Source organism: Colletotrichum aenigma, assembly GCF_013390185.1.
Source record: "Colletotrichum aenigma strain Cg56 chromosome Unknown KSG_Cg56_contig01, whole genome shotgun sequence".
Lineage (NCBI taxonomy): Eukaryota > Fungi > Ascomycota > Sordariomycetes > Glomerellales > Glomerellaceae > Colletotrichum > Colletotrichum aenigma.
The window spans coordinates 4,887,397-4,915,348 of NW_023500907.1; the positions used below are offsets into that span (position 1 = coordinate 4,887,397).

General features: G+C 56.4%; 9 protein-coding genes across 9 annotated transcripts; 3 read left to right on the plus strand and 6 right to left on the minus strand.

The window, feature by feature from the left end:
- Nucleotides 1-264: 264 nt before the first annotated feature.
- On the plus strand, nucleotides 265-1,575 carry CGCA056_v001284 (uncharacterized protein; the record flags this gene model as incomplete). The annotated part of the gene is made up of 3 exons (XM_037316544.1): nucleotides 265-379; nucleotides 430-646; nucleotides 927-1,575. The coding sequence occupies 3 exons, from the start codon at nucleotides 265-267 to the stop codon at nucleotides 1,573-1,575; spliced, it is 981 nt and encodes a 326-aa protein (XP_037185419.1).
- Nucleotides 1,576-2,126: 551 nt separating this feature from the next.
- On the minus strand, nucleotides 2,127-3,022 carry ARL1 (ADP-ribosylation factor-like protein 1; the record flags this gene model as incomplete). Its single annotated transcript, XM_037316545.1, has 5 exons — nucleotides 2,127-2,150; nucleotides 2,232-2,555; nucleotides 2,631-2,714; nucleotides 2,791-2,829; nucleotides 2,948-3,022. 5 exons carry the CDS (start codon nucleotides 3,020-3,022, stop codon nucleotides 2,127-2,129), a joined length of 546 nt encoding a protein of 181 aa, XP_037185420.1.
- A 2,562-nt stretch (nucleotides 3,023-5,584) lies between these two features.
- scon-3 (E3 ubiquitin ligase complex SCF subunit scon-3) lies at nucleotides 5,585-6,224 on the minus strand (the record flags this gene model as incomplete). The annotated part of the gene is made up of 3 exons (XM_037316546.1): nucleotides 5,585-5,761; nucleotides 5,815-6,083; nucleotides 6,158-6,224. 3 exons carry the CDS (start codon nucleotides 6,222-6,224, stop codon nucleotides 5,585-5,587), a joined length of 513 nt encoding a protein of 170 aa, XP_037185417.1.
- Nucleotides 6,225-9,608: 3,384 nt separating this feature from the next.
- SMP3 (GPI mannosyltransferase 4) lies at nucleotides 9,609-11,422 on the plus strand (the record flags this gene model as incomplete). The annotated part of the gene is made up of 4 exons (XM_037316547.1): nucleotides 9,609-9,717; nucleotides 9,880-10,265; nucleotides 10,317-10,444; nucleotides 10,495-11,422. The coding sequence occupies 4 exons, from the start codon at nucleotides 9,609-9,611 to the stop codon at nucleotides 11,420-11,422; spliced, it is 1,551 nt and encodes a 516-aa protein (XP_037185418.1).
- A 289-nt stretch (nucleotides 11,423-11,711) lies between these two features.
- On the minus strand, nucleotides 11,712-12,779 carry CGCA056_v001288 (uncharacterized protein; the record flags this gene model as incomplete). The annotated part of the gene is made up of 2 exons (XM_037316548.1): nucleotides 11,712-12,063; nucleotides 12,118-12,779. 2 exons carry the CDS (start codon nucleotides 12,777-12,779, stop codon nucleotides 11,712-11,714), a joined length of 1,014 nt encoding a protein of 337 aa, XP_037185422.1.
- A 3,224-nt stretch (nucleotides 12,780-16,003) lies between these two features.
- Nucleotides 16,004-19,034, minus strand: CGCA056_v001289 (uncharacterized protein; the record flags this gene model as incomplete). The annotated part of the gene is made up of 5 exons (XM_037316549.1): nucleotides 16,004-17,982; nucleotides 18,037-18,355; nucleotides 18,410-18,768; nucleotides 18,825-18,934; nucleotides 18,994-19,034. 5 exons carry the CDS (start codon nucleotides 19,032-19,034, stop codon nucleotides 16,004-16,006), a joined length of 2,808 nt encoding a protein of 935 aa, XP_037185423.1.
- Nucleotides 19,035-20,080: 1,046 nt separating this feature from the next.
- VPS21 (Vacuolar protein sorting-associated protein 21) lies at nucleotides 20,081-20,966 on the minus strand (the record flags this gene model as incomplete). Its single annotated transcript, XM_037316550.1, has 3 exons — nucleotides 20,081-20,664; nucleotides 20,762-20,825; nucleotides 20,889-20,966. The coding sequence occupies 3 exons, from the start codon at nucleotides 20,964-20,966 to the stop codon at nucleotides 20,081-20,083; spliced, it is 726 nt and encodes a 241-aa protein (XP_037184394.1).
- Nucleotides 20,967-21,619: 653 nt separating this feature from the next.
- kri1 lies at nucleotides 21,620-23,715 on the plus strand (the record flags this gene model as incomplete). The annotated part of the gene is made up of 2 exons (XM_037316551.1): nucleotides 21,620-21,791; nucleotides 21,845-23,715. 2 exons carry the CDS (start codon nucleotides 21,620-21,622, stop codon nucleotides 23,713-23,715), a joined length of 2,043 nt encoding a protein of 680 aa, XP_037184393.1.
- A 463-nt stretch (nucleotides 23,716-24,178) lies between these two features.
- On the minus strand, nucleotides 24,179-27,359 carry CGCA056_v001292 (putative transcriptional regulatory protein; the record flags this gene model as incomplete). Its single annotated transcript, XM_037316552.1, has 2 exons — nucleotides 24,179-26,309; nucleotides 26,362-27,359. 2 exons carry the CDS (start codon nucleotides 27,357-27,359, stop codon nucleotides 24,179-24,181), a joined length of 3,129 nt encoding a protein of 1,042 aa, XP_037184396.1.
- Nucleotides 27,360-27,952: the final 593 nt, after the last annotated feature.

A 27,952-nucleotide genomic window follows, 5' to 3' on the forward strand; every position in this document is an offset into this window, starting at 1 on the left:
GCCCTCGGCCACGACTTAAACCCAGCCAACGGGCAAGTGCTTCACAGTCTCAACTTCCATCATGCAGGCGTGACCAGTCGTTGTGTTTACCTTCCACCGCCCGAAGCGTCCCCGGAGGTCTTCCTTATGAGCCCATGTTAACGTCGGTCATCTGCTCATCTTCCCATCTTCATCCCAATAACTTCTTGGCTACATCAATTCCAGTACAAGATATAACGTCCCACCATACCGGCATTGCAGGCAGGCATAGCAAACGCAGAAATTATGGCCAACCAACCTCCAAGTCTCCGAAGTGGTATCATGTACAGAGTCCACCCTAACCAAGTCCCGACGACGAATTACGGAAGAGCTGATTACAGTTCGGAAGACATCGAACAGTGTGAGTTAAAAGTACACATCGTCGTCAACAGATACTTACCAGGCATACAGGGGCGGCCGCATTGCATTTTCACCACTCCAGTTTTCGACAAGAAGCGAAAAACCTGGCCGTTGATCTTGTCCAAGCCTGCACCGATGTTTTGCTGCGCGGCGGGTCCGAGAATATGAGCCGAGCTCGCGCCCAAGCATTGCAAGTCAAAGCGAACGAATTCTTGCGACGACTAAATCGCAACGAAGGGTGGATGGCGCAAGAGAAGCAGCAAGCCATGTGAGCATTGCCCTCTGCTGTGGAATTTATACGTACCTACTAATGGTTTCAGCAACACTGGCATGCCACCCGCCTATATGACAATGAGCGCGAAGCACAAAGCAAAGATAGAAATCAACTATCTTCATCGAGTCATTCAAGCGGACTAGGCTTACCTTGCTTCGGGAGGCCCCGAAGTCATCGGTGTCAATACAGGTCTTCAAGGTCCGCAAGGTCTCCAAGGCCCCAAAGGACGCAGAGGACGCAGAGGACGCCCAGGCAGAGACCTCACAGGCCCCAGAAGTCCTGGGGGCGGTCACGATGAAAACCCTGGAGACGATGGAGGCAATGGAGGCAATGGTGGAGGTGGCGGTCACGATGAAGGCAACAACAACGCCAACGACGACGTCAATGACGGGGGCAACGACGATGGCAACGACGACGATGGCAACGACGACGATGGCAACGACGACGATGGCAACGACGGAGGCAATGATGGGGGCAATGATGAGGGCTCCGGAGACGATAGAGACGATAGAGACGATGGAGGCAATGGAGGCAATGGAGGCAACGGTGTCAGTGGTGGGGGCAACACGACAAGCAAAGCCAACGGCAAGGCCACACCCGAAGCCAAAGGAAGCACCACAGCCACAAGACTCACCAGAAGCGCCACCAGAAACGACAACAGAAACAACCCCCAGGGGCCCAACAAACGGCGGAGGCTTGTTGGACACTTCAGCAGCGAGAGCGACGTCAATTTTCTTCCTAGACTGTCAACAGGCAACCAAAAACAGTCGTCGTCAAGTGTCTTGAGAGGCGGCTCCGTGCCGGCGATGGATACGCAGGATTTGGACCTGATGATTCAGAATGCGATGTTGTCTGACCAACCGGATTTCAACATGTTCGATGGCGGTCAATCCGTACCCACCACCATGGTGGGAAGACTATGATGGAATCATATCTTTGGGCTTGAAGAGTAATGGGTGCTGTTGAGAGGGAGCCGATGCAATCGTCTGCACGGCATGACATAGATATCAGACAGAACGCTTCGGCAGAGACCGGCAGGATCAGAACAGAACCAGGGACGCAGTACGACGTCCCCGTGCTGGTATTAGAACGTATAAATAAAAACAACGAACCGACTCGAATTGTCTGCACATCTTCCCCGCCTCTGACCCTCTGATCGCCTAGTGAAATTTGTCTGAGCGACACCTTCATACGACAGTCCGTCCAAGACGCCTGTGACGAGTGGAAACGGCCGTTGAGCGTGCCTTCTCGCTCTGCCTACGCCGTCCCCAAAAGCAGAAACGCCGACGGTTCAAGGCGAGCGTGAAGCTTTGGAGTCACACCTTGCGCGTTCATTGCTCGCAAACGTACAACATACTACAATGCGTAGGTCTACCCAACCCAGCGGGGCTTGTATTATAAATCATGAGGGGGCGTTAGGCATGGGGGTTTTGGAGAGCTTGTTAAATAGCGTCCAAGGGTCGAGAACAGACCTCTATGACTCTTGGTTGACGGTTTGCTACGAGGAGTTAGTCCATATCGGGCGAAAGAGCACCCGTGGTTATATCAACCACGGCGGTGCTGATAGGTGACAACGTACGACAAGCCAATCCATGCCCTCTGTCACACCGCTGCCGTCGACGGCTGAGCATGCCATGATGCTCCAGTTGCGGTCGCGCAGCTCGCCCAGTCGCAGGGCCTCCGAGATCTCGCCCGCACCCTTGGCGCCTGGCTGGTCCTGCTTGTTGGCAAACACGAGCAGGGCCGCGTCCTTGAGCTCCTCCTCGTTGAGCATGGCGCCCAGCTCCTCGGCGGCGGTCTGCAGACGCTCGATATCGGTCGAGTCGACGACGAAGATGACGGCGGCCGTGTTGGCGTAGTAACACCGCCAGTACGGACGGATGCTGGTCTGACCGCCTAGATCCTACAGGCGCACGCATGCCATGTCAGCCTCGACGTTCGGTCTGTGCCAGAAATTCAAAGGGTTCCTCTCGCATACCCAGACGTTGAAATTGAGGTTCTTATATGTGACGGACTCGACGTTGAATCCTATCGTGGGGATCGTGGTGACCACCTCGCCAATCTAAACAAGCATAAAGTTAGTGCCGAGCTTCTTTCCCCATGCGCGCGCGCATGTGAATGGGCTGTCGTGAGCTCACCTTCAGCCTGTACAACAGTGTCGTCTTTCCTGCGTTATCCTGTGCAAGTCGCCCGCGGTTTGTCAGCCTTGCATCTCTTGCGTTTCGGAGGTCGCTGGCTCCAGGGGTGCCGGCCAACAGCAGCATCAGCAGCGGCGCGGGTGCGGTGCATGCATACCAAGCCCAGGATCAATATCCGGATCTCCTTCTTCGACCACAAGAGGCCGGACAGCCATGACATGCTCGCGCCCATCTTGACGGTTTGTTGGATGTGTATGTGTCGTTACTTCGTCGGTTGCTGGGGTTGATGTTGCGTTTCGCCGCTGCGACTGCAGAATGTCGCAGTCTTCAAAAAGGTGCGCGGTTGGCCTCGGGTCGTGGTAGGAGAGGTAGGTAGGTAGGCAAGGCGAGGCTTGACAACCTAAAAGGTGGCTTGTTTCTTCCGATCCAGGGGGGCGACAAATAACAAGACGGTCGTCCGGGTTATGTACAAAGAAGCAGGAAACAACGACAACCTAAAAGGACAACTCAGGCACACACACTCCCTCTTCCGGTTTGGTTTCAACGTCCGTCGTTCGTTTCGTCGTCTCGTCAAGTAAAAGGGAGCAAAAACTTGTTTCTGGTTTCTTTGCAACTCCGCGGCTTTGAGAGGTGGGAGACAAAGGACCGTTGCAAAAGAATCTCGATGGCCCCTGAAGGTACGGAAAGGGCCCCCTAATTGACAGTTTTTAAGACATGCCCTGCATGGATGGTTAATTCTGGGCGTTCCAACGGGTCCGCGGGCCTGCCACTTCTGGGATCGTCGGCCGCTCGAGCCTATCGGCACGTCAGGGATTATCACATAAGCCGAATTCTGTTGACGCTGCTGCCTGAGGCAAGGAGAAATGACCCTCCACCTGTCGAGGACTCGAGAAAGCGTCACTGCAATCCTTATCTAATCGAGCTGCAGCCGCTGAGGCTGAGGCGCGCACGCAAGCCTCAAGTCGTGCAGTGACTCCTTCCGAAAAAGCGTGACCGTCTCCACCCGCTGCCCTCCCCGCCAATCAGGGTATTTGCGGGCTCGCCTAACCTAGTGCCTTCTCACACAGAATTTATGATTTTTCGAACCATCAAACCCATCGGAGAACCAACTGCACCCAAAGGACTCGACTACCTTGATCAGCCAACAGCCGTCAAAATGCCGGTACGTGATGACGCCTACTCCCTCCCCGCGACGACGACGATGATGATATTGTGCCCGATCGATTTCACCGGAGAAATGCGTGGTTCGCGCAGGTCGCGGGCGCGCGGCGCTGGCGGACGGATCGAGGAGGGGCAAATATCATCACCACGACCCGGGGGTCCTCAAACACCACGAAGGGAAGCAGAGCGCTGACATTTTCGAACCATCACAGAGCCACAAGTCTTTCCGCACGAAGCAGAAGCTCGCCAAGGCGCAGAAGCAGAACCGCCCTATCCCCCAATGGATCCGTCTCCGCACTGGTAACACCATTCGGTACGATACACCCTCTGCTGCCGTCTCTGGGGTCGACACGACGAGATCCTAGGGCGCGCGCGCGCTCCCCCCGACACGAAGCAACCGATCTTTACTGACACTGATTCCTACAGCTACAACGCGAAGAGACGCCACTGGCGCAAGACCCGCCTCGGCATCTAAACACCTCGCACGAAATCTCGATTTCCCAAAAATCCGAACCAGTGTGTCTCATCTCGATGGCACCGCCGACCGACATGGAACTTCTACTTGGAATTTCTGGGAGGAGTTAAGACGGACTCTAAATTTCATCGGCAAGAGTCTGATCGTGGGAGTCTTCGGGGTGGAAAATTATGGAGGGAAAATGGATGCCCGGCTCCGGCTAGACACCACGCATTGCATGTTACGGTCATAGGGAAAGGAATGCCAAATCATTTGATGCCTCTGAATGAAGATAACGAGGTCCCACGCCTGCTTCTCCCGCTTCATGGTGTCTGTCGTGTGATGTGGGCTGGGGCAAACTGGCCTCAGAGTCTTTTAAGATCCCCTGCCTTCATGGGCTTGCTTGGCCATCAGCTTTGGACAGGCTCGGCCCTTCTACACGATAGCACATCTATCATGGGCGACCAACACGGGTCAAAGTGGCCCAACTAAGGTCCGTAGATCCAGGCCTGTATAGATTCTATAGATGTCAATCGGGCCTCTCTATCTTGGCTGTGTCGTAGGCCACAATGGTGCCGTAGGAACGCGTGAGCTTCGTTGGTATGTAGATGGCTGGATGGTACTCTCAACGGCGACCCACTATCCACTTGCCCATTTCTTCTTTTGCCGATGCCAAAATAGAGACGTCACGATGTGATGAAAACCTCTGCTGCCGTGAAATCTAGCAGTCAGGTTCGTTCCTCAATCTGGACATCTGTAGGATTTAATGACCGCTGAGCAGCAATATGTGGCTGTTATATGGCACCCGTCTCATTGCGAGAACTCTCAAAATGTTGAGGCACACACGAGCAGCGATCCAGACACAGTGGTCCATGAAAAAGCCACACTCTCCCACACGGGTACATCCGTCATTTCACGAGATGAGTCAATAGCAATGGTGAAGAGACGGTCTGCCTTGAAATGCTAGCGGTGAAGCAAACTAAAAAGACAACCCACACTACCTTGCGGTCTTCGAATGCGCACTGCGGTGAGTCCTTCCTTCACCAATTCCCGCCCTAAGCAAACCGTGACCCTTGGGTGCCCTTGGAATCGTCGAAAACGCCAGAAAACGATGCATAACACATAAATGGCGGGCACGGGATATCCTATCTAGATGATCCCGCCGCTCCCAGGATTTGCTTAGCGGTCCTCGGCCCACTCGTTCTCGCGACGGATCTGCTCCTCCTCCTCGGGGGTGAAGTCGTTGGTGATGTTGAAGGTCTTGCGGATCTCCTCGGGGGACTTGCCCTTGATCATGTTGGCGACGGTCTTGCAGCCAACGTCAAGGAGGGGCTTGATGTCGAGGTAGTTGGAGGCCTGGGAAAAGGTTAGCATTAGCTGGGAAGGAACATGAAAAGGGTATAACATACGAGGATGATCTCAAAGAGCATCTCCTGGTCAACCTGCATGAACTTCTGGTCCCACTCCTCGATCTCAGTCGTCTTCTTGCGAGCGTCGTTCTCCTCATCGGCGTTAACGGGGGGGTCGTTGCGGTGGTGCTCACACCACTCGATGACCTTTCTCAGGACGGCCTCGTTGACGTTGGGAATAGGAATGGGGTTCTCCTGGCTGATGGCATCATCACCGACGTCCTCAAGCATGTTCTTGATGAGCATGGAGCGCTCAGCAACAACGCGGTCTGGAATTCAACTGTTAGCAGGATGCGACAACGGAGGAAGGAGCAAGCCTCGGAGAGAAAAAGATGTGACGTACCGACTGGGAGGGTGATGCTGTCGTTGGACTGCACCCAGATCTTCTGCTCCTTCTTTTCGGTGGCCATCTTGATTGATGTATGTGTGTCTGCGAGTAATCTCAACGATGTCAGTTGGTTGAAGCAGAGAAATGCGTGCGAAGCTGTATTGCAGCGAGGTGGGGTTGATGAGGGAAGTGTGAGGATTTGGGTTGGCCGACGAAGACGGAAAGCAATGCAGTAGATATACCTACAGAAAGCTAATCGGAGAAAGAAACTGGAGTGGGCGCGACAGAGAGGTGGTTTGGACGAAGTGGTGTTGGTAGCAGACAATGGCGGCTACGGGTTGCGGATGGAGATGCTTTTGTGCTGATTCACTGTCTGACGTTGGTCGGCAAGGTATTGGGGGGCAAAGCGGTTGGTACGGTAGGTAGGTACCTTCTCTTTGTGGGGACAGCACACAGGAAGGGTCGGAGGGGCGCGTGGTTGCCTTCAGAATCGTAGGGTACCCGAGCAAGAAAGGAGGCTGCCCGGCTTCTCATTGGCTGGGGTAACATATTTGCGGGCCGGAACCGCTCTGATGCCTGGAGCAGCAAGGTGAATGGCGCCTTGTCCACGACGAACCTTTATTCGGCCCAGCACTGAGGCCTCAAAGGAGCCCGCTACGCCGCAGCATCTGGAGGCAGGAATCCCTGAGGGGAAAAGGCCGCTCTGTCTTTGCATTCACCTCAAGCAAGGGTTTTCAGGCAGAAGCCTTGCTAGCTCTTTTACTCTGTGAGTCCTCCCCGACCGCAGATACCTCTACGCACACTGCAATGTCCAGCCATGGCAGCCTGACGGCCACAGATCGGCGGGGCTGTCATGGGCATCTTTCCTGATCTCTATCGTCGTCAGGTTCGAACGGTACACTGTAGCTGGCCTTCCCTATTTGAGTTCTGCTTGGGGTTGGAAAATGGTTCAATATGTCCATACCGGCGTGGATGCATGGCTTCATTATGTCATGCATCTCACCTGAGCCTTCCAGGTACAAATGCTCCAGAGAACTTTCGGGTTAAGCCACATCGAATGCTGTCAGCCACATCCGAAGTCGATGAGCACCAGCCACGATATCCACCGAAAGCCGATTTGCATTGAGAGAGGGCTCGGAGAAGATGCATCTAGACCACCCAAGGTGCTAATTCTGCAGACTGGAGATGGTGCTACATCTTCAAGCGTTCAATAATCTCTTCTAGTCGTGAGGCTTGGACTCGGTGCCATCTCCAGTCTACTTATGTTCCGTTGGGTTTGCGGTGCATGAGGACCTGGACGCCTTCCAGTCGCCGAGTGTGACTCAGAGAGTGTAAAGATGTTGGCTGGACGTAAGAACAAACCTCCACACCTTGCTACAAACCTGCGTGCCCCCCATTTCCGAGTTCTGGAAATAGGAAATGTGGTTAAACAGCGTTGCACTCTCGGACGGAGAGACGGGATCGGGACGGTGGGTCCGGAGCTGCGTTCGGGCCGTAGTAGGTAGTAAAGCTCCGCCCCAACAGAGTCGGTATGAGCAGAGGTCTTTCTTGCGCCCAAGTTGATCATGAATTATTTAGTACTTCACCCTGGGCGGTGAATGCAAGCCTCACCGCCAGGCCCGCGTCAGACTCACCGTCCGAATAAGCGCAGAGTCTCTGCAAAGGCAGATCATCACGTGCAGGACCCATGGTTCGGTGCCGATGCAAGAATCAGACGGAGATCTGTAGAAAGACGATGAAGTCGAAGCTGGCGGGGTTTGAAGGCGAAAGCGAGCTGCAGGCACTTAAGAGGCCTGTCAACTCCACGACCCCACGGCGTGGGCAGGGAGGCGCTGGCCCTGCAAACCACATTCCGACGGCGAGACATTGTGTGCTGCTTGTTGCATCATTACCGATCCTCAACTCCTGTCCAATAGTGTCCTGATAGGAGGCCCGTTTCAAAGGTCGCGCAAACAACCGTAGGCGGCGCGCCTCTGTCCGTGGCACCGAGATGATAACACATAGCGCTTCGGACTATGACAAGGCCCGAGGAGCCGGAATTGATACCCGCAGAGGCTAAGGATGTTATTATGTCTGTTCGTCTGATATCAGACTCTCTGGGACAATCGGACAAGGCTGGTCTTGGTCTGGTGCGCGTGTTGCTCGAGAGATAAGCGACCCCAAGAAACAAAGCGAGTCCCTGGCTGATGGGGAGCAACCGTGATGCGCAATGCATAATGACAACAAGACAATGAGATGGCAGTGGTTCGAGAAAGCTGCTGACTGGATCGAACGTATTTGGTTGGCCTCGCAAGGGAAAGGGGGTCCCTTGACGTTGGGAGAGGAGGGAGAGCATCAACAACGACTGGACTGGAAGACCGGGGAAGAAGAAGAAGGAGCCACCGGCATCCACTGCCAACAGTGAGTCCACGTCCCAGACTCCCAGCTGCAGTTGCTGCTGGTGGCATTCCAGGCTCCGCCTTACCCGTTCGGGGATTAGTGCTTCCAGAAGGAGGCCCCGGCGAAGCAACATTGGCAGGGTTCTGCATTGCAACAGGGGCCATCGGAGGGCACACTTCCCAAAGTCTCACTTTTTGCCAGCAACCACGTCGCGTCACGCTGCACCGTGGGACGGCACTGCTGGGTTCGCTGGGTTCGCTGGGCTGGCGACCCCTGTGAGCCGTCGAATAAGCATTTCCTCGAGCAGCCGACTGCCAGCTTGTATACAGGACACGCAGCGAAGCCCTCCTTGCTAAAATGACAATCCGCGACCTCGACACCCACTTTCTCTACCTAAGTCAACCTCACCCGACCTGTCGACTGCCAGGTGGTCCGTCACTAGCTCTGGTGATTCGAGAAGCATCATAAAACGGCAGGAGCCAGGGCCATGTGCCTCCCACCTTAATCAGAGATTGCGGATCCCTTGCAATAGAACAAAATCACCATCCCGGCGTGGGCCACCTATCAGTCATCCCGTCCCGTCCGAACCTTGCCCTTAGCATCCACCCACCACCTATTCGCACCGCACCCAAGGAGCGCCTAAGGAGGGCCCTCCGTGCAGCTGCGACTGAGAGCTGCTCCAAAATATCCTGACCATCACCCTACGCAATAGCCTGTGCCTTGTTCTACCTTACCCGTTTCTTCTTTTCTTTCCTCTCTTCCCTCCCTCACCTTCACCCGGCTTGCTTCACCTTACCTATCTCGCCCTAATCTTCCAAGCTTCTCTTCTTGCTTGTCTTTCTCCATCCTACTTCTTGCTCATTCTCGAATCCTCCTGGCTCCGGGCGAACAGTCGCATACTTGTTCAATACATGCCCCCTCCCCCTCGATAATGCTACTTTGCGACCACTCCTGTTCCACCCAAACGATCCCTCGACCTTGCCCGGGCTAATCCTGCGCCCGACTTGCAAGCTTTTGCTTCAGATCACGAACCGATTCCCCAGCTACAGGCCGCCCTGCGACGACTAGATAATCAAGAGCAAAAGCCATGTGGCGGCGGTTATACCTGTTCCTCGTCCTGGTCCGGCTGTGGTTTGCGCTGTCCCCCAGCTATCTACACCCGGACGAGAACTTCCAAGGCCCAGAGGTCATCGCTGGTATGTTGATCGACTTGGTCGCTGCCGCAACCCGCGTCGTTTGCGCCGGGCGCGCGCAGCTCTTTGCTGCGCCTTGGAGCTCCCCCCGAGCTTCCGGGAGCTCGCATTGACTTTCGCGCTCGTTCTCGCTTTTTGGAGTACCTGAGCTAACGCGTGGCGCAGGCCAAATCTTTAGCTACCCCGTTCGACACACATGGGAATTCACAAACGAACACCCGATCCGGAGCGTTTTCCCGTTATGGCCCGTTTACGGCTTGCCCATGCTGCTTCTACGATGGCTATGGATCGGTAACGGCCATGACGGAGAGATCCCTCCGATCGCCGTCTTCTGGACCCTGCGCGTCCTCATGTTCGTCACCAGCTTCGTCTTGGAGGACTGGGCCATCCACGAGCTCATCAGCTCCCCGCGCCACCGGCGCGTCGCTGTGCTCCTCGTAGCCTCGTCATATGTGACATGGACTTACCAAACCCACACTTTTTCGAACTCAGTGGAGTGTTTGGTGGTCGCATGGTGCTTGGTTTTGATTCAGCGCATTGTTGAAAGCCCAGTGAGCTGCCCTTAACCCTTGAGTCTGACGGGATATTGACGTTTGTGACAGCAACAATCGTCGCTTCTTGCTTCCACGATCCTTGGAATCGTGGCTGTCTTTGGGTTGTTTAATAGGATTACTTTCCCGGCCTTTTTGCTGATTCCGGGACTTCGTTTGATACCACATTTTGTCAATAGGTAAGAGGCATTGATTCACGCCACAGCGAGCAGCACTGACAAACCCATAGACCTCTCTCCCTCACCGTCATGGTGTTAGCTGCACTCACCACCACCCTCGTTGCCATCACCCTAGACACGGCATTCTACCTTCCCGAGCCCATCAAGTGGGCAGATCTAATTTCACGCCCCGTCATCACGCCACTCAACAACCTCATGTACAACATCAACCCCGACAACCTGGCTCAGCATGGACTGCACCCCTGGTACCAACACCTCCTGGTCAATATCCCCATGTTGATCGGGCCTGCTGCTTTGCTGTTGTTCACGCAGCCGCATGTCTCATTGCGGCTCTACTCGGCCATTTCCGGCGTCTTTGTGTTGTCTATCTTCCAGCACCAGGAAGCCCGTTTCCTGCTGCCAACAGTTCCACTGATCCTGTCGTCGGTCAATGTGCCAAAGAGCCGCACCGTTCTTCGGGCCTGGATTGCTACTTGGATTGGCTTCAACCTGGTCTTTGGCATCCTCATGGGCGTTTACCACCAAGGAGGAATCGTGCCTGGACAGGTGTTCCTTAGCAAGCAGCCCGACGCGACCCAGGCCGTTTGGTGGAAGACGTACACCCCGCCAATCTGGCTTCTCAACGGCAAGAACGAAGTCCTCACTACCCGCGATGTCATGGGCATGAAGGGCGAGGCCCTTTTGAAGGAGCTGGACAGCCTTGCGACGTGCGACACGCCCGCAGACAGACGCAATTCGGAGTACTTGAAGGAGAAGAACGGCACCTACCTCATTGCACCTGCTTCAGCAACGTGGATAGACCCCTATCTGTCCAACAAGGGCCTGAAGGGTTTACGATTCCGCGAGGTGTGGAGGTACAGACAACACCTAAACTTGGACGACCTCGATTTCGGCGATGACGGTGTGTGGAACACACTCACGAGAGTGATTGGTCGGCGTGGCCTCGTCGCATGGCGTGTGACGAAGAGCTGCAAGTGAGGAGAAGGATCAAAAGGACGGCTTGATGACAGCGAATGAAAAATTGACGTTTGATGACATTTATGAGCGCCTAATTGGAAGTGGTATCACACATGCCCCTGACATCGCCAATATGGTCGTATCCCAAAACGCCTGAACACCATCTCGATGCCCTCGTCCCGACGGCCAACGGATACCGTCAAGCCCACTTTTCATTGTTGAGAAACAGTCTCGCCTCTCCCGCTGTGCCACCCACCATTTGCGTGGACATGTAGGGGGCATCTCGCCTTTTTTTTTTGTCATCGTCTCCTCACGGTAATGAAGACGCGTCAGTGCCGCTGAGATCGACAGCAAATAACCAGTTCCCGGAAACGTTGGGCTTCCCCAGGCGGCTCTTCATCCAGCATACGTGATTACCGTAGTAGTCGCCCCAGCCGGCCCCGACGCACTCCGTCCGGTTGGCACACCGGTCGATGCAGTTGGCCATGGTCGTCGCGTTCTCCGCCGTCAGGTCGATGGCGCCGTCTGCGCTGTTGTAGTCGTGGCCACAAATCAGCCTGAACAGGCGGTCGGGCTCATTCTGCGCGGAAAAGGTCGAGTTGTCCGACGCCGGACAGGTGATGTGTGCCGTTTTTGTTGACTCCACGCCTGTCGGAAGGTTGCTACAAGATAATATCAGTATCATGACGGTGTGAGAAAGGCACCGTCAAACTCACCCTGAACCGGAGCTGCCGGACTGACCGCTTGATTTCCGCCCGAACGCCAAGCCGGCCCCGAGACCGATGGCGATGGCCGCGATGACGAAGACGATCGCAACGGCCATCGCGATGTAAAACACCTTGCGCCGCATCCCGCACATCCTCGGTCCCATACCGAGCCCGTCGACGGAGGCCCCTTTCTTGGACGACGGCCGGTGGTACCCCGGCGGGTGTTGCTGGTAGTACGCGTGCGTCGAGTCCTGGCTGCCGCCGTAGAGCGTGCTGCTGTACCCGCCGGGGCTCATCACCGAAGACGCGTCCGGCGAAGATGCCGGCGCCGCCGCCACCTCGAGACCCGGGTTCTTCTTCAAGTGGTAGTGATGCCATGACGCCGGGTCATTGGCGACCTGCGGTGTCGACAACGTCTTGGCGTCTAGGTGGTTGTACGGCGCGACCTCCGGCAAGGGGACGTCGTTGGGGTTCCACGGGAGAGGCTGGACGACTTCAAGCCCTGATTCGTATTCTCGCGGGGGCAGGCGTTGCTGTTGCTGTTGCTGTTGCTGCTGCTGTGGATGTTGATCCTGAAGCGAGTTCGAGTCTTCGGATTTCGGTCTGAAGATGCCCAGGACCTTCTCTTTCACCGAGGGGCGGGACTTGAGGTTCTCCTCTACATTTTCCATGATTGCTTGGTCCCAAAGGACTCTTTTTGGTCTCCTAACAGACACTTTCTCTCACGAAGGATCCGCCCCAGATCAGATAAGAATCAATCCTCCTCCTGTTCGCTCTCCTGGGTAAGGTTGGTCCGGCAGATGCGAGGGACGGGGAAACGGGACCGGGGCCAGACTGTACTTCCTGCCAAGCGACACAGATGTAGAAAAGGAGCCGAAGTGTGAAGTAAGTGGGTGTCGGCTAGTACTCCTTTCTTCCTTTTTTTGGTGTTGAAGCAGACAACAACACCCCTCAAATCTGGGGAGGGGACGGGTACGGCAATGGGAAAAGAGAAGCCACTAAGCAGTAAACGAAAGAGTTTTTGACAGGGGGACGGAGCTTATGAGCACCTGCATGACGGATTGTGAAATTGAGCTTGTAGGGGAGGGGGGCAGAAGAGAAAAAAGTAAGAAGCGAAGAAACACGACGGAGGAGCGAGCAAGCTAGTGTTTGTTAATACGACATTTTGGTGTGTTAAGTCTGTCAGCTCCCAGGGGTCGCGCCTCATTCGGGATAGCTTGGCGTCGGGGGGGAGGGAAAAAGCACCAGCCAGCGCTATTAGGCAATGATACTGTAAAAGGGTATCTATCCCCTCTTAAAACACGGGGGAGGCAGTGATCGCCACCACTATATGACTTTTTGCCTTGAGAATGAGTGAGGTTGTGCCGCAGATGTGCATGTTCCGTCTCTCGTATCTTGCTTCTTCTGGAACACTGGGCGAGAGGTTTCATTGCAGCACCCACCTTGCAGACAACCCGGGACGCCGAGCAAGTGAAGTGATTGTCTCTTCATTCCCTCATGAGAGAGGGCTCCTCCGCTGCTAAGTCTCACACAGCCCGTAGTCGAGTGTGCTGTTCATCTTCTCTCTTGTCTGCCTTACTGAGCTAGCATCCTTAGCCCCAAACCTTGTAAGGTTCCACCACGGACCAGCCAGCGGCAGGGGGGTTAATTAGGCCTGAGAACCGCCAATGCTGGGGGAAACGGGCCGTAGAAACAACAACCTACTCCTCGAGAAACGAAGGCAGAAAACCCGCCGACTTCATATTCCTCCGTGTCCTTTGGAGTGGTGAGAGGCTTCTCGTGCCTCTATCCCCCTTCCCAGATTAGACAGGTCAGCGTTGCGACAATAGTGGAGAGCTGCATCTTAGCGAGGACGGCGATAAGTTGAAGAAGAGGTTCCCGAAAGCCCCGCGACCTTCCCAGGATGCAAGGGGTGCTTCATTCGACCAATGAGGTGTCTGGTGTGGCTCTGAACCAAGGATGGGCGGTTGGCTTGGGGCTTGGGTTGTGAGCTTGACTTGACTCTGGGTGTCGTGCGGTGGCGCTGGAAAGCCATGCGTGTCAGCAGTGAGCCGTCCCAGCCGCCGCAAGAGGTGGCGCTTTTCGAGTCGACAATGTTGCCAGACGTTAGAATGGCGCGCCGTTGGCTGGTTCAGACTGGCATGATGTTGGCCAGGGTCTCATCGGTGGTGATCGCTTGGCGGTACGGTCTTTTTGATGATGGGCCTAGACCCGCCGTTTACTTTGACCTCGAGGAGCTTCGTTGAAGCAGAACCGCCAGCTGCTGTCCAGGCCGATGATAGGGGTCTGAGATTAAAGACCGTGGGGTCTCTTCTAAGCGTGAGTAAGTCTCTTGTTTAGCCAACCCAAAATCATCGGCCCAAGTCAGCCCTAAAAGGCTAACTTGGCAACGTGCCCCCGGAGACATTTGCCTGCCGGCAGAGCTAGAAAAGCACTGCCGTCCGGCTGGACCAGCCGTCGAGTAGCCCAAACGGGATCTCGACGTATCTACTAATCACTCCGGTTTCTCGAGGGAGACCATACACTGGCCCGTACCAGACACAGGAGGCGTCCCAGGTCCGGCTTCGGCCCAACACTGGAAGCCGGCCTTGAGAACCGTGCGAGACAGGACAGACCCGGTATGATCTACGCCATCATCGACAAGCTAGTACTCTTCAAAGTGGATGAGTTCGCACATTTTTCCTCTTTCGGTGAGGGCACATTGGACGAATTTTGACGTCTAGGGGCATTTCCGAAGAAGTTCCTAGTGGCATTGAGAACTCATCAAATCGACTCGCAAGGCGCTATTTGATCAGCTCATTCTTCGGCAGATCTCAGCAACAAGCTCCCAATTACTGCCAAGTTGAGCTCAATCTGTCTGCGAACTTCAACGAAACCTCGTCTCGGATGATGGCCTGGGCTGGGTTCCCGTCCCTCACGTAAATCACATCAGGCGCCCATTTGGGTGATGTCTCAATGCTTAGTAGACAGTGACTGGTCGGACGCAGAAGAATTCTGCAAAGTACAGAGCTCAAGACATTCAAATGCTTGGTGCTCGAAGAATCCCAGCCCGCTTGGAATTGAGATAATAGAGCCGTGAACGTTTAATCAAGTGTATTGGATTTAAGCTACTGCTTGCCCATGACGCAAGCACCTCGACCAATTTGATAGGAATTCGTCGATATCGAGTTGGCGTTCTGACCCGTTGCCATGAGGACCAGTGACAGTAAAGATTCTCAGGAGCCACAAGGCCACCATAGCGTAATCCTGTGAGGCTTAAACACAGCCAACGTAACATATTTCTTCGCATGTTCACAGAGACAGAGCCGCGGCAAGGGAATTCCTCATCAACGTGGGACACACGTCAATTTGCCTATCCACTCCTACCTCTCTTGCGCAACCTGATCGTGACAAGACAAGCACGGTAGCGAAAGACCAGAGCCAGAGAAGCGCGAGAATACGTCACGATGACCGAATCTGATCTCAAAGAGTCCAATTAAATAAACTCTATACAGCCCGTACCGGCCACTGAAGCTTTGTAAGTCTACTATAATCCCACAAGCCGCTCGCACCCGCTGAATAACTTTTGCAGTCGCTTTCGTCAGGGGTTTTTGGATAATGTAACGTGCCAGCCCCTAAACGTACAAGTCTTTTCTCGCTGTCGCTCGTTCTCGTCCCGTCCCGGGGGCCTGCGGCACGAGAGATAACTGAGGGGGAGGGAGCGAGCCGGACCGCTGGAATGCATCCCACCAAGCCACAGTAAGCCAGACTTCACCTACTGATGGTCGGCACGGTTGTTCTCTCTTCTCCTCTTGCCATTGCGCGCCATGTGATTGCGCAGGCTATTGAGGATCCTGTTGACCGCATCGTCCGCTTGCTTCCGACCCTTCTCCCCCGTCGCGGCTTGGTTCTGCTGCTAACGGAAGCGGGAGCCTTCCCTCTCGGCCTCCATCCTCTGCATACGCTCTTCCTCGTCGTCCATACTGATGGCCTCACTACGCCGTCCCTTCCGGCGACTTCGCTTCCCGTCATCGCCGCCCCCGTCGTCTCTGCTGCGCTTGATGCCCGCAAGACCAGCAAGGCCCGCCATACGTTGCGTCTCTTTGAGCAGACGCTCACGGTCTCTCGCTTCGCGTTCGAGGGCGTGCGGGTCCTTGGTGGCTGCAGGCGCAGACTTGCTGTTGACCGAGGCTTGCGAACCCCGTCTGCCAGAGTCTTGTCGTTCCGACGACTTGCCAGGCTTCGAGCTTGCCCCCCTGATTTCGAGTCCCGAAGCGTTGCCGCGTGGCCCAGCGAGCGGGTTGAAATCCTTCTCTAAAGGCGACGGCTCCGGCGAGTGCTTGCGGCTGCCGCGGTGCCGATGGTCGCGATCCCTGTGCTTGTCACGCTTGCGGTCCTTCTCGCGGTCCCTATCGCGATCCCGGTTCTTGCGGTCGCGGTCATAATCACGGTCCCTGTCGCGGTCTCTGTCCCGATGGGAGCGGTGACTCGACTTCCGATGGCGGTCGTAGTCGTCGTCCCGATTCTTGTCCTTCTCGCGGTCTCGCCGTTTCTCGTCACGGTCCCTATGGCTTCGGTGACTGGATCTCTTTGAGTCGCTAGGGGAGGCAGACCTTGATCTCTCCTCGTACCCATCATCTCTAGAACGGGACTTGATGTCGTCCTCGTCGCCGTGCGCGTTGTGCTTTCTGCTCTTGTGCTTTTTGCGACGGTACTCGTCGTCCCGTTCACCGCGGTCACGATCTCCGGCCACAGATCTGGACTCGGAACGTCTGCGCCTACGCCTGTGGCGGTCACGGTCGCGATCGCGATCACGATCACGATCGCTGCGATCGCTCTTGCGTTCTCTGCTAGGTTCCCTGGTGCGTGAGCGTGATCTAGAGTACTCGCGGTCTCGGGCGCTGTATTCCCTTTCAGACCGGCTGTCGGGCTCCCTCTCACGATCTCTGCTAACGTCACGACGACGGCTCCAGTCCTCATCTTTGGCGCGCGTCGAAGAGTTACTTCTAGATCGGGGCTGCTCCACGTTGGACTCTTGTTGTTGCTGGTCAGGGCCATCTACTGGCGACTCTTGGGCCTGTTTATCGGCGACGACGTATCCTCGAGCCCGCAGGGTATGCAGGCTAGTGTTCGGTAGGCCTTGACGCATGGCCTTGGGTCCCGTGGGAGCATTCAATGGAACATCGGGCTGTGCAAATCCCGGGTTCTGGTTTGAGAATCCTGGCGGCCCATAACCTCCGTTCATGTTGTTACCACTGTAGGCAGAATAGTCACCATCCTGTGCCATGTTTGCGTTGTCTGCGTCTTGCGCGGATGCATCAATAGGACCAGACTCGTTCCCGCCCTCGTTGACGGGTTTAGAGCCGTCTCCGCCATCTGCATTGTCTCCTCCCGCGTTTGATTTCTCGTCCTGGTCAGGGTTTCGTTCGCGGCCAAACTCATCCACATTGCTGTCGGTGCGGCTCGCGTCACCGGCGCCCTGGCCGTAGTTGGAACCGTACTGCTGTTGCATCTGACCGTGGTCCACGTAGCCGCCATACTGTTGGTATCCGCCTCGACCGTAGCCTCCGCCGTAGTAGCCGCGTCCCCTTCCACGTCCACGGTTGCCGTAGTTGTTGCGGCGGTAATCATTGAATTGGTGACCGAAATTACCTTGATTGTACCCTGACTGGAATCCTGAGTTATAGTTGCCAAAGTCACCAGATCCCATGCCAGCAGCATTAGCAGAATTGAAATTATCTTGGCCGAAATTCCATGATTGTTGCCCGTTCCAGTTATTGGAGCCTGAGCCGAAACCACCGCCGAAGCCTCCCATGCCCATGCCTTGAGGACCATAGCCGCCGTTCATGTACATGTTCTGCATCGCCATTGGGTCCATACCCATACCTGGCATACCTGACGACGTGTTAGCAGCTGCGGTCGGCAGGCATCATGTGAGGTGAAACGTACCCATCATAGGAAAGTTGCCAAAAGAGTTGGCGCCCATGCCGTTCTGCATGGCCATCATCATCTGCATCTGGCTAAAGTCGCCAGATCCATTGAAGCTCATGTTCGGGAAGCTTCCGCCGTTCATCGAGTTGAAGCTCATATTCGGGTTCGTGCTCGCGTCGTCGCCTTGGTCGTCGCCGTTGTCCGCGGTGTCATCGTCCTGTTGAGACCCTCGCCTGGGTGCGGTCGCCGCGTCTTCGTCGCCAGTGATGATGATGGTCTCGTTATCATCCTCATCTCCCTTAGAGAGGCCGGGCTCCTCGTCGTGGTCCTGCGCGTCCTGGTGAAGGTGTAAGCGGAGCTCGGCATCCCGTGTTAGGCGGAGAGCACAAACATCATTTGGGGCATCAGCCGCATCGGCTTCGTTCTGAGCGGTCGCCTCCGCCGCCGAAGCTGGCGCGGCTTCCGCGTCCGTCTTCTCGTCGGCATGCGCCTTTTCAGCAGGTTGCGGAGACGCCTCTGCGTGCACAGCTGGGGAATCGTTCGGGGCAGGTAGCGACGCGCTCGGCTTCGCATCGACGGGCGTCGGGGGCGCAGATTCCTTCTCCTTGGCTCGCGCCTCCTCACGCTTCTTTTCTTGGGTTCGAAGAAAGACCTTGATCGTCGTTCGCAGAGACTTGTGAGGCGTACAGTCGGCGGCGGAGACTGGCGAGTGCTCGCAGACGGGGCATGATGCTGGTAGTGAAGACTGGCCTGATGGAGGGTTAAACCGACGTCGAGGTTGTGATGGGGAAGAGCGTGGTACTGACATGTCTCGCAGATGGCCTGCTCGCAGCAAGGCAGGCGGAAGGCGTTCACAGCCAATTCGCTACATATGGCGCATCGCAGCTTGACGGGAATGTCTTCAGGCGCGAGAGAGCTGCCGAATCACTGTTGTCAGCATGCGGCACCATCGTCCTGCACAGTCAACAAACGCACCTGATGAGCTCAGCCTGAGCGGGTGTAATTGACGAAGCCATATCGTCGTCGGTCGAGAGGTAAAATCAAGACGAGAGATACATGGGTAACGTGGAGGGGCCGAAAAAGTACAGTAGAATAATTGGCCGACTGCCGGGGTCTTGGCACCAGCAAGGTACTATTATGGAAAAAGAATTGACGGCTCAGCGTGTCGCGCGGGACACGGTCATGTCGACGAGCGTGTTGTTGGCGGACAGTTTTTTTCTCCCGTACCCTCTTGCGCAGAACCCGTCGTAATAAAAGATTCTGTGGTGACGGAGGTGAGGTGGACGAAGGCGCGGGAAGACTAAGAAAAAAAGGTGGGACGCGTGGGCGGTGACTGACCAACCAGGCATCTCCTTCACCACCCCGACCTGCCTGTTTTACAGTGCTTGCTTCAGACTTGGCTGATTTTGACAGGCCGCCGTCTGTATTTGTACGTCTACCCACTGTAAGTCGCACGTGTGGCCCTGTGTGCATGCCTCGGCCACCCTGCCACCCGGTTGGTTTTTTTACCAACCGCCGACCGACCACCGGCCACAGGCACCGGTCAGGACAGACCATGGATGATGCAATTACGCGCTCAACGACGTTGTCTCACAGCCGGCAGTAACATCAAATGAAGTGCGATCAAAGACAAAAGGCTATCAAACTTGTCTTTGAGTGTATGATACTTCCGTCTACCTAATGCACTTACGACTGCTATCAGTTCCAAGCTGACCTGCAAGATCCATCCCAATGTCCGTCTTCTTCCCGCTGCCGTTGCAAACACACAAAACCACCAATGTTACACACCGAACGGATAGCAAGCATGCGAAGGTTGGGAGCGGGAAGGATAGTGTGCACTATCTGGAGCAAAACGTGACCACCATTATCGTCCACGCGCCCAAAGTGGCTCTCCCCACGACGAGCTTTCCCAGTTTCTGCCGGATGGACGCTTCCCATAAAAAAAGAACATGAACCCTATAGCAGAAATGCAGCGCATAAAGACTAGAGACTCCGAAAAATAAACGTGAAAAATTCAGCAATTCCCTTCTTCTCCAAGGTCCTCGGTTTGTCGTCGTCATAATCAGCAAGCACATCCCTCCTTCGCCGCCGCATCCCTCGGTCCGGTGAGGTTGACCCGTTGCTCCTCTCCGCCCCGGCTCACGGCATGCGACGCACCGGCTCCTCTCGCGCTCTTCAGCGACGTCTCGGGGATGGCATTGGCGATCGCGGTAAAGACCTCGGTGACGTTGTGGCCCGTCTTGGCACTCGTCTCGAAGAAGAGCAGGCTCTCCTCCTCGGCGTACGTCTTGGCCTCCTCGGTGGACACCTTGCGGGCGTCGCCGGAGCCGTCCTCCCCGTCGGCATCCTCGCCGGCGTCGCCACCGGCAGAACCGGCGCTCTCTCCTGCGCCGTTGGTGAGATCGAGCTTGTTGCCGACGAGGGCGATAACGATGCCGGGCGACGCTTGTCTCTGCAGCTCGGCGACCCAGTGCTTGGCCTTGATGAGTGAGGTGGGCTTCGTGAGGTCGTAGACGACGAGGGCGGCTTGGGCGTTGCGGTAGTACATGGGCGCCAGCGAAGCGAAGCGCTCCTGGCCGGCGGTATCCCAGATCTCGAACTTGATCGTCCGGGTCGGCAGGTTGCACTTTTGTGTCAAGAAGGCGGCTGCAGACCAAGTGGTTGCGGGTTAGCCATAGAGGTTCATGTCTCGCGACGAGGGCCCGAACGACAGGGCGGCGGGCGGCGACTTTTCTCTACGTACCTCCGATGGTGGGCTCCTTGTTCTCTTGAAAGTCGTTGTTGACGAAGCGCAAGACGAGGGATGACTGCGAAGATTGATTCCTTAGCATGTCTCATCGTGGTGCCTGCCGTAGGCGTGGTGGGCGTACCTTTCCAACAGCAGCTTCACCGAGCAGGACCAGCTTGACGCTGCTGCTCGGCTTCGGGGCACCGCCGGATCCGTCCATTTTTTTTATCGGTTATTGAAATTCGACAAACCAATGCCCTTGATTCGGAGGGTCTCTTTGATTGCGGGGGATGCGGGATTCAGGGATCGGTTCGGATGGAATCAGACAGCGGATTTTTGGGATGGGTTTGCTGCCTTTTGCGCGATGGGTTGATAGGTGGTAGGTAAATGGGTTGGTGGTAGAGGTGATACGTAGGACCACAGCTCGGCCACTGAAACGACGAGGGTGGTGAGGCGCAACAATGACGAAGCACCGCCCCCAAAGGGCCAAAGGGGCCCCAGCCAGCGGAAGGCAGCGACCAAGGTTGGCCAATGCTCTTGCTCGGAGCTCCAATCCTTAGAGGGGCAGCGGAGAATCAATCCGCCGCGCTTCCGCTGCGGACCCCGATGGACTCATGGAGGCCGGGCCCCGCCAAACATTCCATCCCAGGCACGTACCTCCGTACCCAGTGCTGCCGAACAGGGTCGCAGTGCAGCTCCAGGCGTCGCTGGGCGGCAGAAAAAAAAAAAGTTGCTTGACCACCTTCCGGGACGTTGATTCTGAGGACCTTCCAAAGGCTTTTTGCATGTTCTCTTGAAGTTCCCACCACAACGCACGCCCATTGGGATTCTGCAACGAAGCGGCCGAGCCTCAGCAGGGAGACTACCGAAAACATGGCGCCTGCACCGACAAAAGAGTCGGTGCCCAAGAAGGTCAACCTATTGGACGACAGCGACTCAGACGACGAGGATGGAGGGGCAGACATCGCGGCGCCGCAGTTGAAGGTCAACGAGGAGTACGCGAAGCGGTTCGAGCACAACAAGAAGCGCGAGGAGTTGCACAGGCGTAAGTTCACCTCGAAATGAATTGATTTCTGACGCATCTCTGACCATGGCCAGTGGAGGAAAAGTACAAAAAGACGGGCAAGCGGGATGACGATAACGACGACGACGAAGACGACGACTCTTCATCCTCGGACGAGACCGAAGACGAGGAAGGCTTCCTGGCCACCGAAGATCTCGACGCCCAAATCTCCGCCACCCTCTCCGCCATCAAGAACAAGGACCCCCGCTTCAAGGACAAGAACTTCACCTTCTTCAAGGACACCCCCAACGCCGAGCCCACGCCCTCCAAGAAGAAGGAGAAGCCACTCTTCCTCAAGGACTACCACCGTGAAAAGATCTTGGCTGGCGGCGTCGGCGAGTCCGACGACGAGGACGACGCGCCGCCTCCCCAGACCTATGCGCAGGAGCAGGACGCCCTCAAGAAGTCCATCATCTCCGAGATCAACAAGGCGGCCGAGGAGTCGGACGAGGAGGAGGAGGGCGGGGACTTTGTCACGCGGAAGCCTGGCCAAGTAGTCGAGCTGCCCGAAGCCACCGAAGACGGCGTCCACCCCTCCCGCGCTCGCAAGGTGTCTAAGAAGCAGAAGAAGGCCATCACGGAGGACGACATTGCCAACGCCGACAAGGACCCGGAGCTCTTCCTCTCCAACTTCATGGCCGCGCGCGCGTGGACCGAGGGCGGCGAGCACAACTGGAAGGCGTTCGAGTCGGACGACGGCGAGGGCGACGACGGCGAGCTGGCCGACAAGTTCGAGGAGGCGTACAACCTCCGCTTCGAGGACCCGGAAAAGTCAAACCAGGCCCTCAAGACGTACTCGCGTGAGATCACCAACGCGCGCACCGTGCGCAAGGAGGCCGCGAGCTCGCGCAAGCGGGCGCGTGAGCTGGAGAAGGAGCGCAAGGAGGCGGAGAAGGCGGAGCGCAAGGCGGAGAAGGCGCGTCTGCGCAAGCTCAAGCTCGAGGAGGCCGAGGAGAAGCTCAAGAAGATCAAGCAGGCGGCGGGCCTGAGCGGCAAGCAGCTCAGCGAGGACGAGTGGCTGCGTTTCCTCAACGACGCGTGGGAGGACGACAAGTGGGAGGACGAGATGAAGCGCCAGTTCGGCGAGGAGTACTACGCCCAGATCGAGGGCGGCGCGAGCTCGGGAGACGAGGAGGAGGAGGACGGAGAGAAGAGGAGCAAGAAGAAGAGGCCAAAGAAGCCCACGTGGGACGACGACATTGACATCAAGGACATTGTGCCCGACTTCAAGGACGACACGGAGCACCCGCAAATCACACTCACAGATGACGAGGCGGAGGCAGAAGGCGATGAGGAGGAGGAGGAGGAAGACGAGGACGGCCGTCCGTCAAAGAAGCGGAAGACCTCCAAGGACATCAAGAAGGAGCGTCTGGCCTCCAAGAAGGCCGCCAAGGCGGAGCGCGCCAAGCTCGAGGCCCTCGTCGACGCCAAGATGGACCTCGACATCCCCGAGGCGTCATCGTCGTCCTCCAAGACGCCAGAGATGTTCGGCTTCCGCTACCGCGAGACGTCCCCGACCTCCTTCGGCATGACGGCGCGCGACATCCTCCTCGCGCCCTCCGATGCCGCGCTGAACCAGTTCGCCGGCCTGAAGAAGCTCGCCCCCTACCGCGACGACGACAAGAAGCGCAAGGACAAGAAGAAGTTTGGCAAGAAGGCGCGCCTCAGGCAGTGGCGCCGCGAGCACTTTGGCAACGAGTACGAGCGCACGGGGCCCACGTTCGACTTTGAGGGCGCGACGTTCAAGGACAGCAAGAAGAAGAGGAAGAGCGACAAGAAAGCCTCCGACGAGACGACGACGACGACGCAGGAGAACGTCGAGGACGGAGGCGCCAGCCTGAGCAAGAAGCGCAAGAGGTCCAGGGGAAAGAAGAAGGCCGAGGAGGCGGGCGCAGCTGCGGAGTAGTGGAAAAACTGCGAGTTCTGACGAAACCGTCAAGTGTTCTTATTTGTCTATTGCGTAAATAACTCTTTTGGGGAACGGGGTTAGAAAAGTAGTCATATTCTTTTTTAGACACAACGATACCATGTAAAGGTTCTCTCTCTCCATTTAATCACGAACATCCGGACGGTAACGTAGTGGTCTTCATGCTGCATTATCGTGGGTTGGTATCTCACACACACAAGTATATCGGAATCGCTACGCTACCCAAGTAGATATTTTTTGACCCGCCCAATGAAGTCCCCGGTCCTGCTCCGTCCCGTCTTTTCCGTCATATAGTCATAAGCAAGGGAAACATGGAAAGTCCAAGACATATACAGATAATACAGAGCCCAAAGGCACACCCGGCGCCCTAGATCTTTCCTTGCGGAAGCCGTCGTATCACGGTATTAAACAAGACAATATGATTGAATGTGCGCTCCCCAGCTCATCTCGCGCCGTGGTGCAGGCCGTTGCTGAACATGTTGCCGAAGCCATCGAGGTTCATGCCCATGTCCTGCCCAATCTCGGGTGGCTCCATGTTGAACGGCATGAACCAAGCGGACGACGCCTCTTGGCCGACAAAGCCCATGCCGTCTGTCTGGTGGCCGTGTCCGCCCATACCGCTGGCGTTTCGTTGCGGACGTGGGCGGGAACCCTCCCGGTGTGTCCCGGAAGTGCTGTGGGCACTGGATGGCATGCCATCCCAGTCGAGGCCGTCAAAGTGGCCCATGTTGCCCGGTTCCATCGAATACGCACCAAACACGAGCTGTCGATCAAGGGGCTGCAGTATCCCGTTCTGCTGGTTCAGAGACATACTGAGCAGATCAGGCGGGTAGAACGGCGCGGGTCCTTGGTGATGATGCCCGAACTGACTGACAGCAATGGGGCTGATCGGGGACAAGGCGTGGTAGTTTGAACCCTGGGAATGTGGCACGGTGAGGGGGTTGAAGCTGGAAGGGCCGCTGGTCTGCCCGCCAAGAGCGCCGGACATGCCCCGCTGCTGTTGCATGCGAGCACTCAATTGCTCCTGAGCTGATGCAGCAATGTTTTCAGTGGACAGTGGTTCCAATTGACTTCCACCTGAGCGCATGCCTGACGTGCCCAGCTTCTTCCCGGCGAACGACTTGCGCTTAAGAGGGTTGGGTCTCGATGTGTTGCCTTCGGTGCTGCGCGGTGGGGACAAGGTTGTGAAGAACTCCTCGACAGTGTGGAGCTCCGGCTTCTGTTCCAACACTGCATCGTCGCCCTTCTCCTTCTTCTTGGCCGTCGCTGGGTCTGAAAAGTCGGACTGGGAGACGCCGTGGGGGTAACGATCGAACCAGTCGCCATACTGGAAGATGGGCGACGCCGTCGAATTCTCCTTGGTCTGGGATCCTCCTCTGGCAGCGTCTGCATAGGTCCGGTACTGCTCGCGCAGGTTCTCCGACATGTAGTGGAACATGCCCCAGTACCTCTTCATCTTGGACAGGAACTTGACGTTGGTTGCCAAGTTCCGCTTGGACGCCGCCTCCACGGCAGGATTGCCAGAGAAGATACCCAGGATGTGGATGGTGCCCGACGAAAAGGCACAGTAGCCAACAAATGGCGCGGTGACCATGTACGACTCGGCGTCTTTGAGGACTTCTGAGATGCCATTGGCCGCAGCAAATGTGCTGTCTCCGGCCTTCGTGACGAATTCTCGAGGAACGTCTTGAGCAACCGGGCTGTTTGGCGACGCGACGGCTACCCTGCTAAGAAACAGGATGTTCTGCTGCATGGCGATGTGAAGGAACAAGTACTGGTTCGCCATCCTTTCTGTGTCGTGCAGTTGCAGGTTCTCGGGAGAGTACTTCAGGAAGTCGGGGATGTTATTCAGCTGCTCCTCCGCCTCCCGCATCAGGGTCGCGTACTGAGACTCGGGGCTCCAAAGCGGATGAGGGTCGAGTTCCTTGCCTCCCTGGTTCAGGTACGTGATGATTTTACCCCAGATGGCGATCGTCTTGATCATGTGGGCAGCGACGCCCATGTTCTCCTTCACGTCGGCGAGCTGTCCGTCTTCTGCGGATACCGGGTGAGGAACCTTGCCTCGCAGAGTCTCGGTCGGGGCTGGCATGTCGAGCTGAAAGTACTTTTCCTTGATCGGCAACGGGATCTCAATCGTCTCCTCCCTTACGAAAGTCGGCCGTTCTGTTCCAGACGAGTTGAAACGGTCCATAAGGAAGCAGGCCCACATTGTTCTCCGTCGAATCTCCCGGTCGATAAAGCTCAGTTGCGACGCCCCATTTCGGTTCAAGGGGTCGTGATCAAGATCCCTGTGGAGTTGCAAGGCAAAAGCCATGCGGATCGCTTGCCCGCCGAGGGCCCAGCTCCTACCGCCGTGGCAGGTACCAAACTCGTGCAGGCCTAGAATCAAAAGGCATGTCAATATCGTGATGTTGGGCCACTCATACCGCCTGGTGCAGATGTCTCTTGCGTGCGAAGCCCACTCTTCGCCACGCAGGAAGTTTGGCGACGAGCTGTTGAGTTTCGGGTGGCTGGAGAAACGGGCTGCAATGGCGCAGACAGATAGGACAAGAACGGGTGGCAACGTGCCGGCTCTGCAGAATAGTTTAGCAAACCTCGGCTTCTCAATGATCACGATGGGCGTACCTGAGCTTCCTCATGTAGCTTGGCTTGTGGAGGAGATGGTACGCTTGGCCGTAGATGTTCTCGAAAAAGATCTCGGCTAAGTGTTCCTGGAGCTCCTTGGGCGGGAGCGCGTCGAGACCTTCGAGGAATAGCTTGTTCTCTTCTGCTTCTTGGGCCTGGAGGGTGTTGGATTTGTTTGGCGGTTCGATTCTTGTCTTGGCTGGAGCTTTTGCCCAGTGGTCAAGGTCCTGGCCAAAGGCTTCGTCTGCGGGTCGCTTCTTTGCGTTGGCTTTTGAAGCCGAGAGTGAGCCTGGGATCGCCGGCTTGACGACAGCCCGGGTCAGAGAGGCGGCGCTCGCGTCTTGCTCGCTCTTGGGGACGATCTTGATGATGCGCTCCTCCATGCGCTTCAGTCGCTTGTCGAGCATGGCCATGTAGTCGGTGCGGGGGGCGGCTTTTCTCGTCGTGACTTTGTAAACACAGGGGATGCGCGATCGCAGGCAGTGCTTGCACGCAGGCTTCTCTCCCGAACATCGAATCTTCTTGCGGCGGCAGGCAATGCACGCCAATGGGAGCCGTTTCCTCTCCTTGCCGGCCTTCGTCTTCAGCTCACTCCAGGCGGGCGTCTGGTCGGATTTGTCGTCCTTGGATTTCGACAAGTCAGATGCATTGCCGGCCTGGGTAGGCAAGCCGAATTCGTCGGCGCCGTTGTCCTCGAGAGGATTGGGTTCGGCCTGGTCGTCCTGGCTGCCGTCTTCCGAGGTGATGACGCTGTGCCGGCGCTGGTCGACGGCCCTGCCGTAGGGGACGGACATGACGGTGATGGAGTTTTGACGACCGCCGCCGCTTACAGAAGAGACGGAATGGCGGTGCGAGGTTGAGAACATGTCGGTAGCGTGGTCCGCGTCGCCGAGAAACATGATTGCATTCTGGTCCTGGAGGTCGTGGGGCGGGAAGGAAAAGTCCTCGGCAAAATGGGAGGCATCGACCAAACTTTGAGAAGCGCTGTTGGAGCGCATTCCGTCATTTGGGGTTCCTGAGGAAAAGGGTTGGTGGGAAGCCGAGGAAGTTGTTATATGGGAATGGTGCGAATGGGCGCCGGGAGAGTCTAGACCGTGCTGCGAGTATTCGAGACTGACAGCTCTGAGTTGGTGACTTTGGAGCTGCTGCAGACTAGATGACATTGTCCTTTGTCATCTGGGGGGAACAAGGAAAGATCAACGAGGAGGCGACGGTGGATGAAGGCGGTTCCGAGCGAGCTGGGTCCTGCTCTGGCACCTGCAGCTGCACCTCTGCTGGCAATCCTACTCGGGGCACTGGCTCTGGTTCTAACTCCCCGCACGCGCCGGCGCAGAGAACGGCGTTCGTCCCTGTCCCTGTTTATGCCTTCAGGCCGCGGGTGTAAGTGTGAGTTGTGGGGGTCACAGCGGTCGCAAGATGGACCATGATACGGCGGGAAAAAACTCGTCTTGGCCCGGGGCAATCCGAGTCGCGTGCCGGCGTCTGCGGCTGTGGTGTTGTTGAGTCGGGGAATTGAGAAGTTGTTGGTTGGCTGATTTGAATTGGGACACCAAAAAAAAAAAAAAAAAAAAAAAAAAAAAAAAAAAAAGAG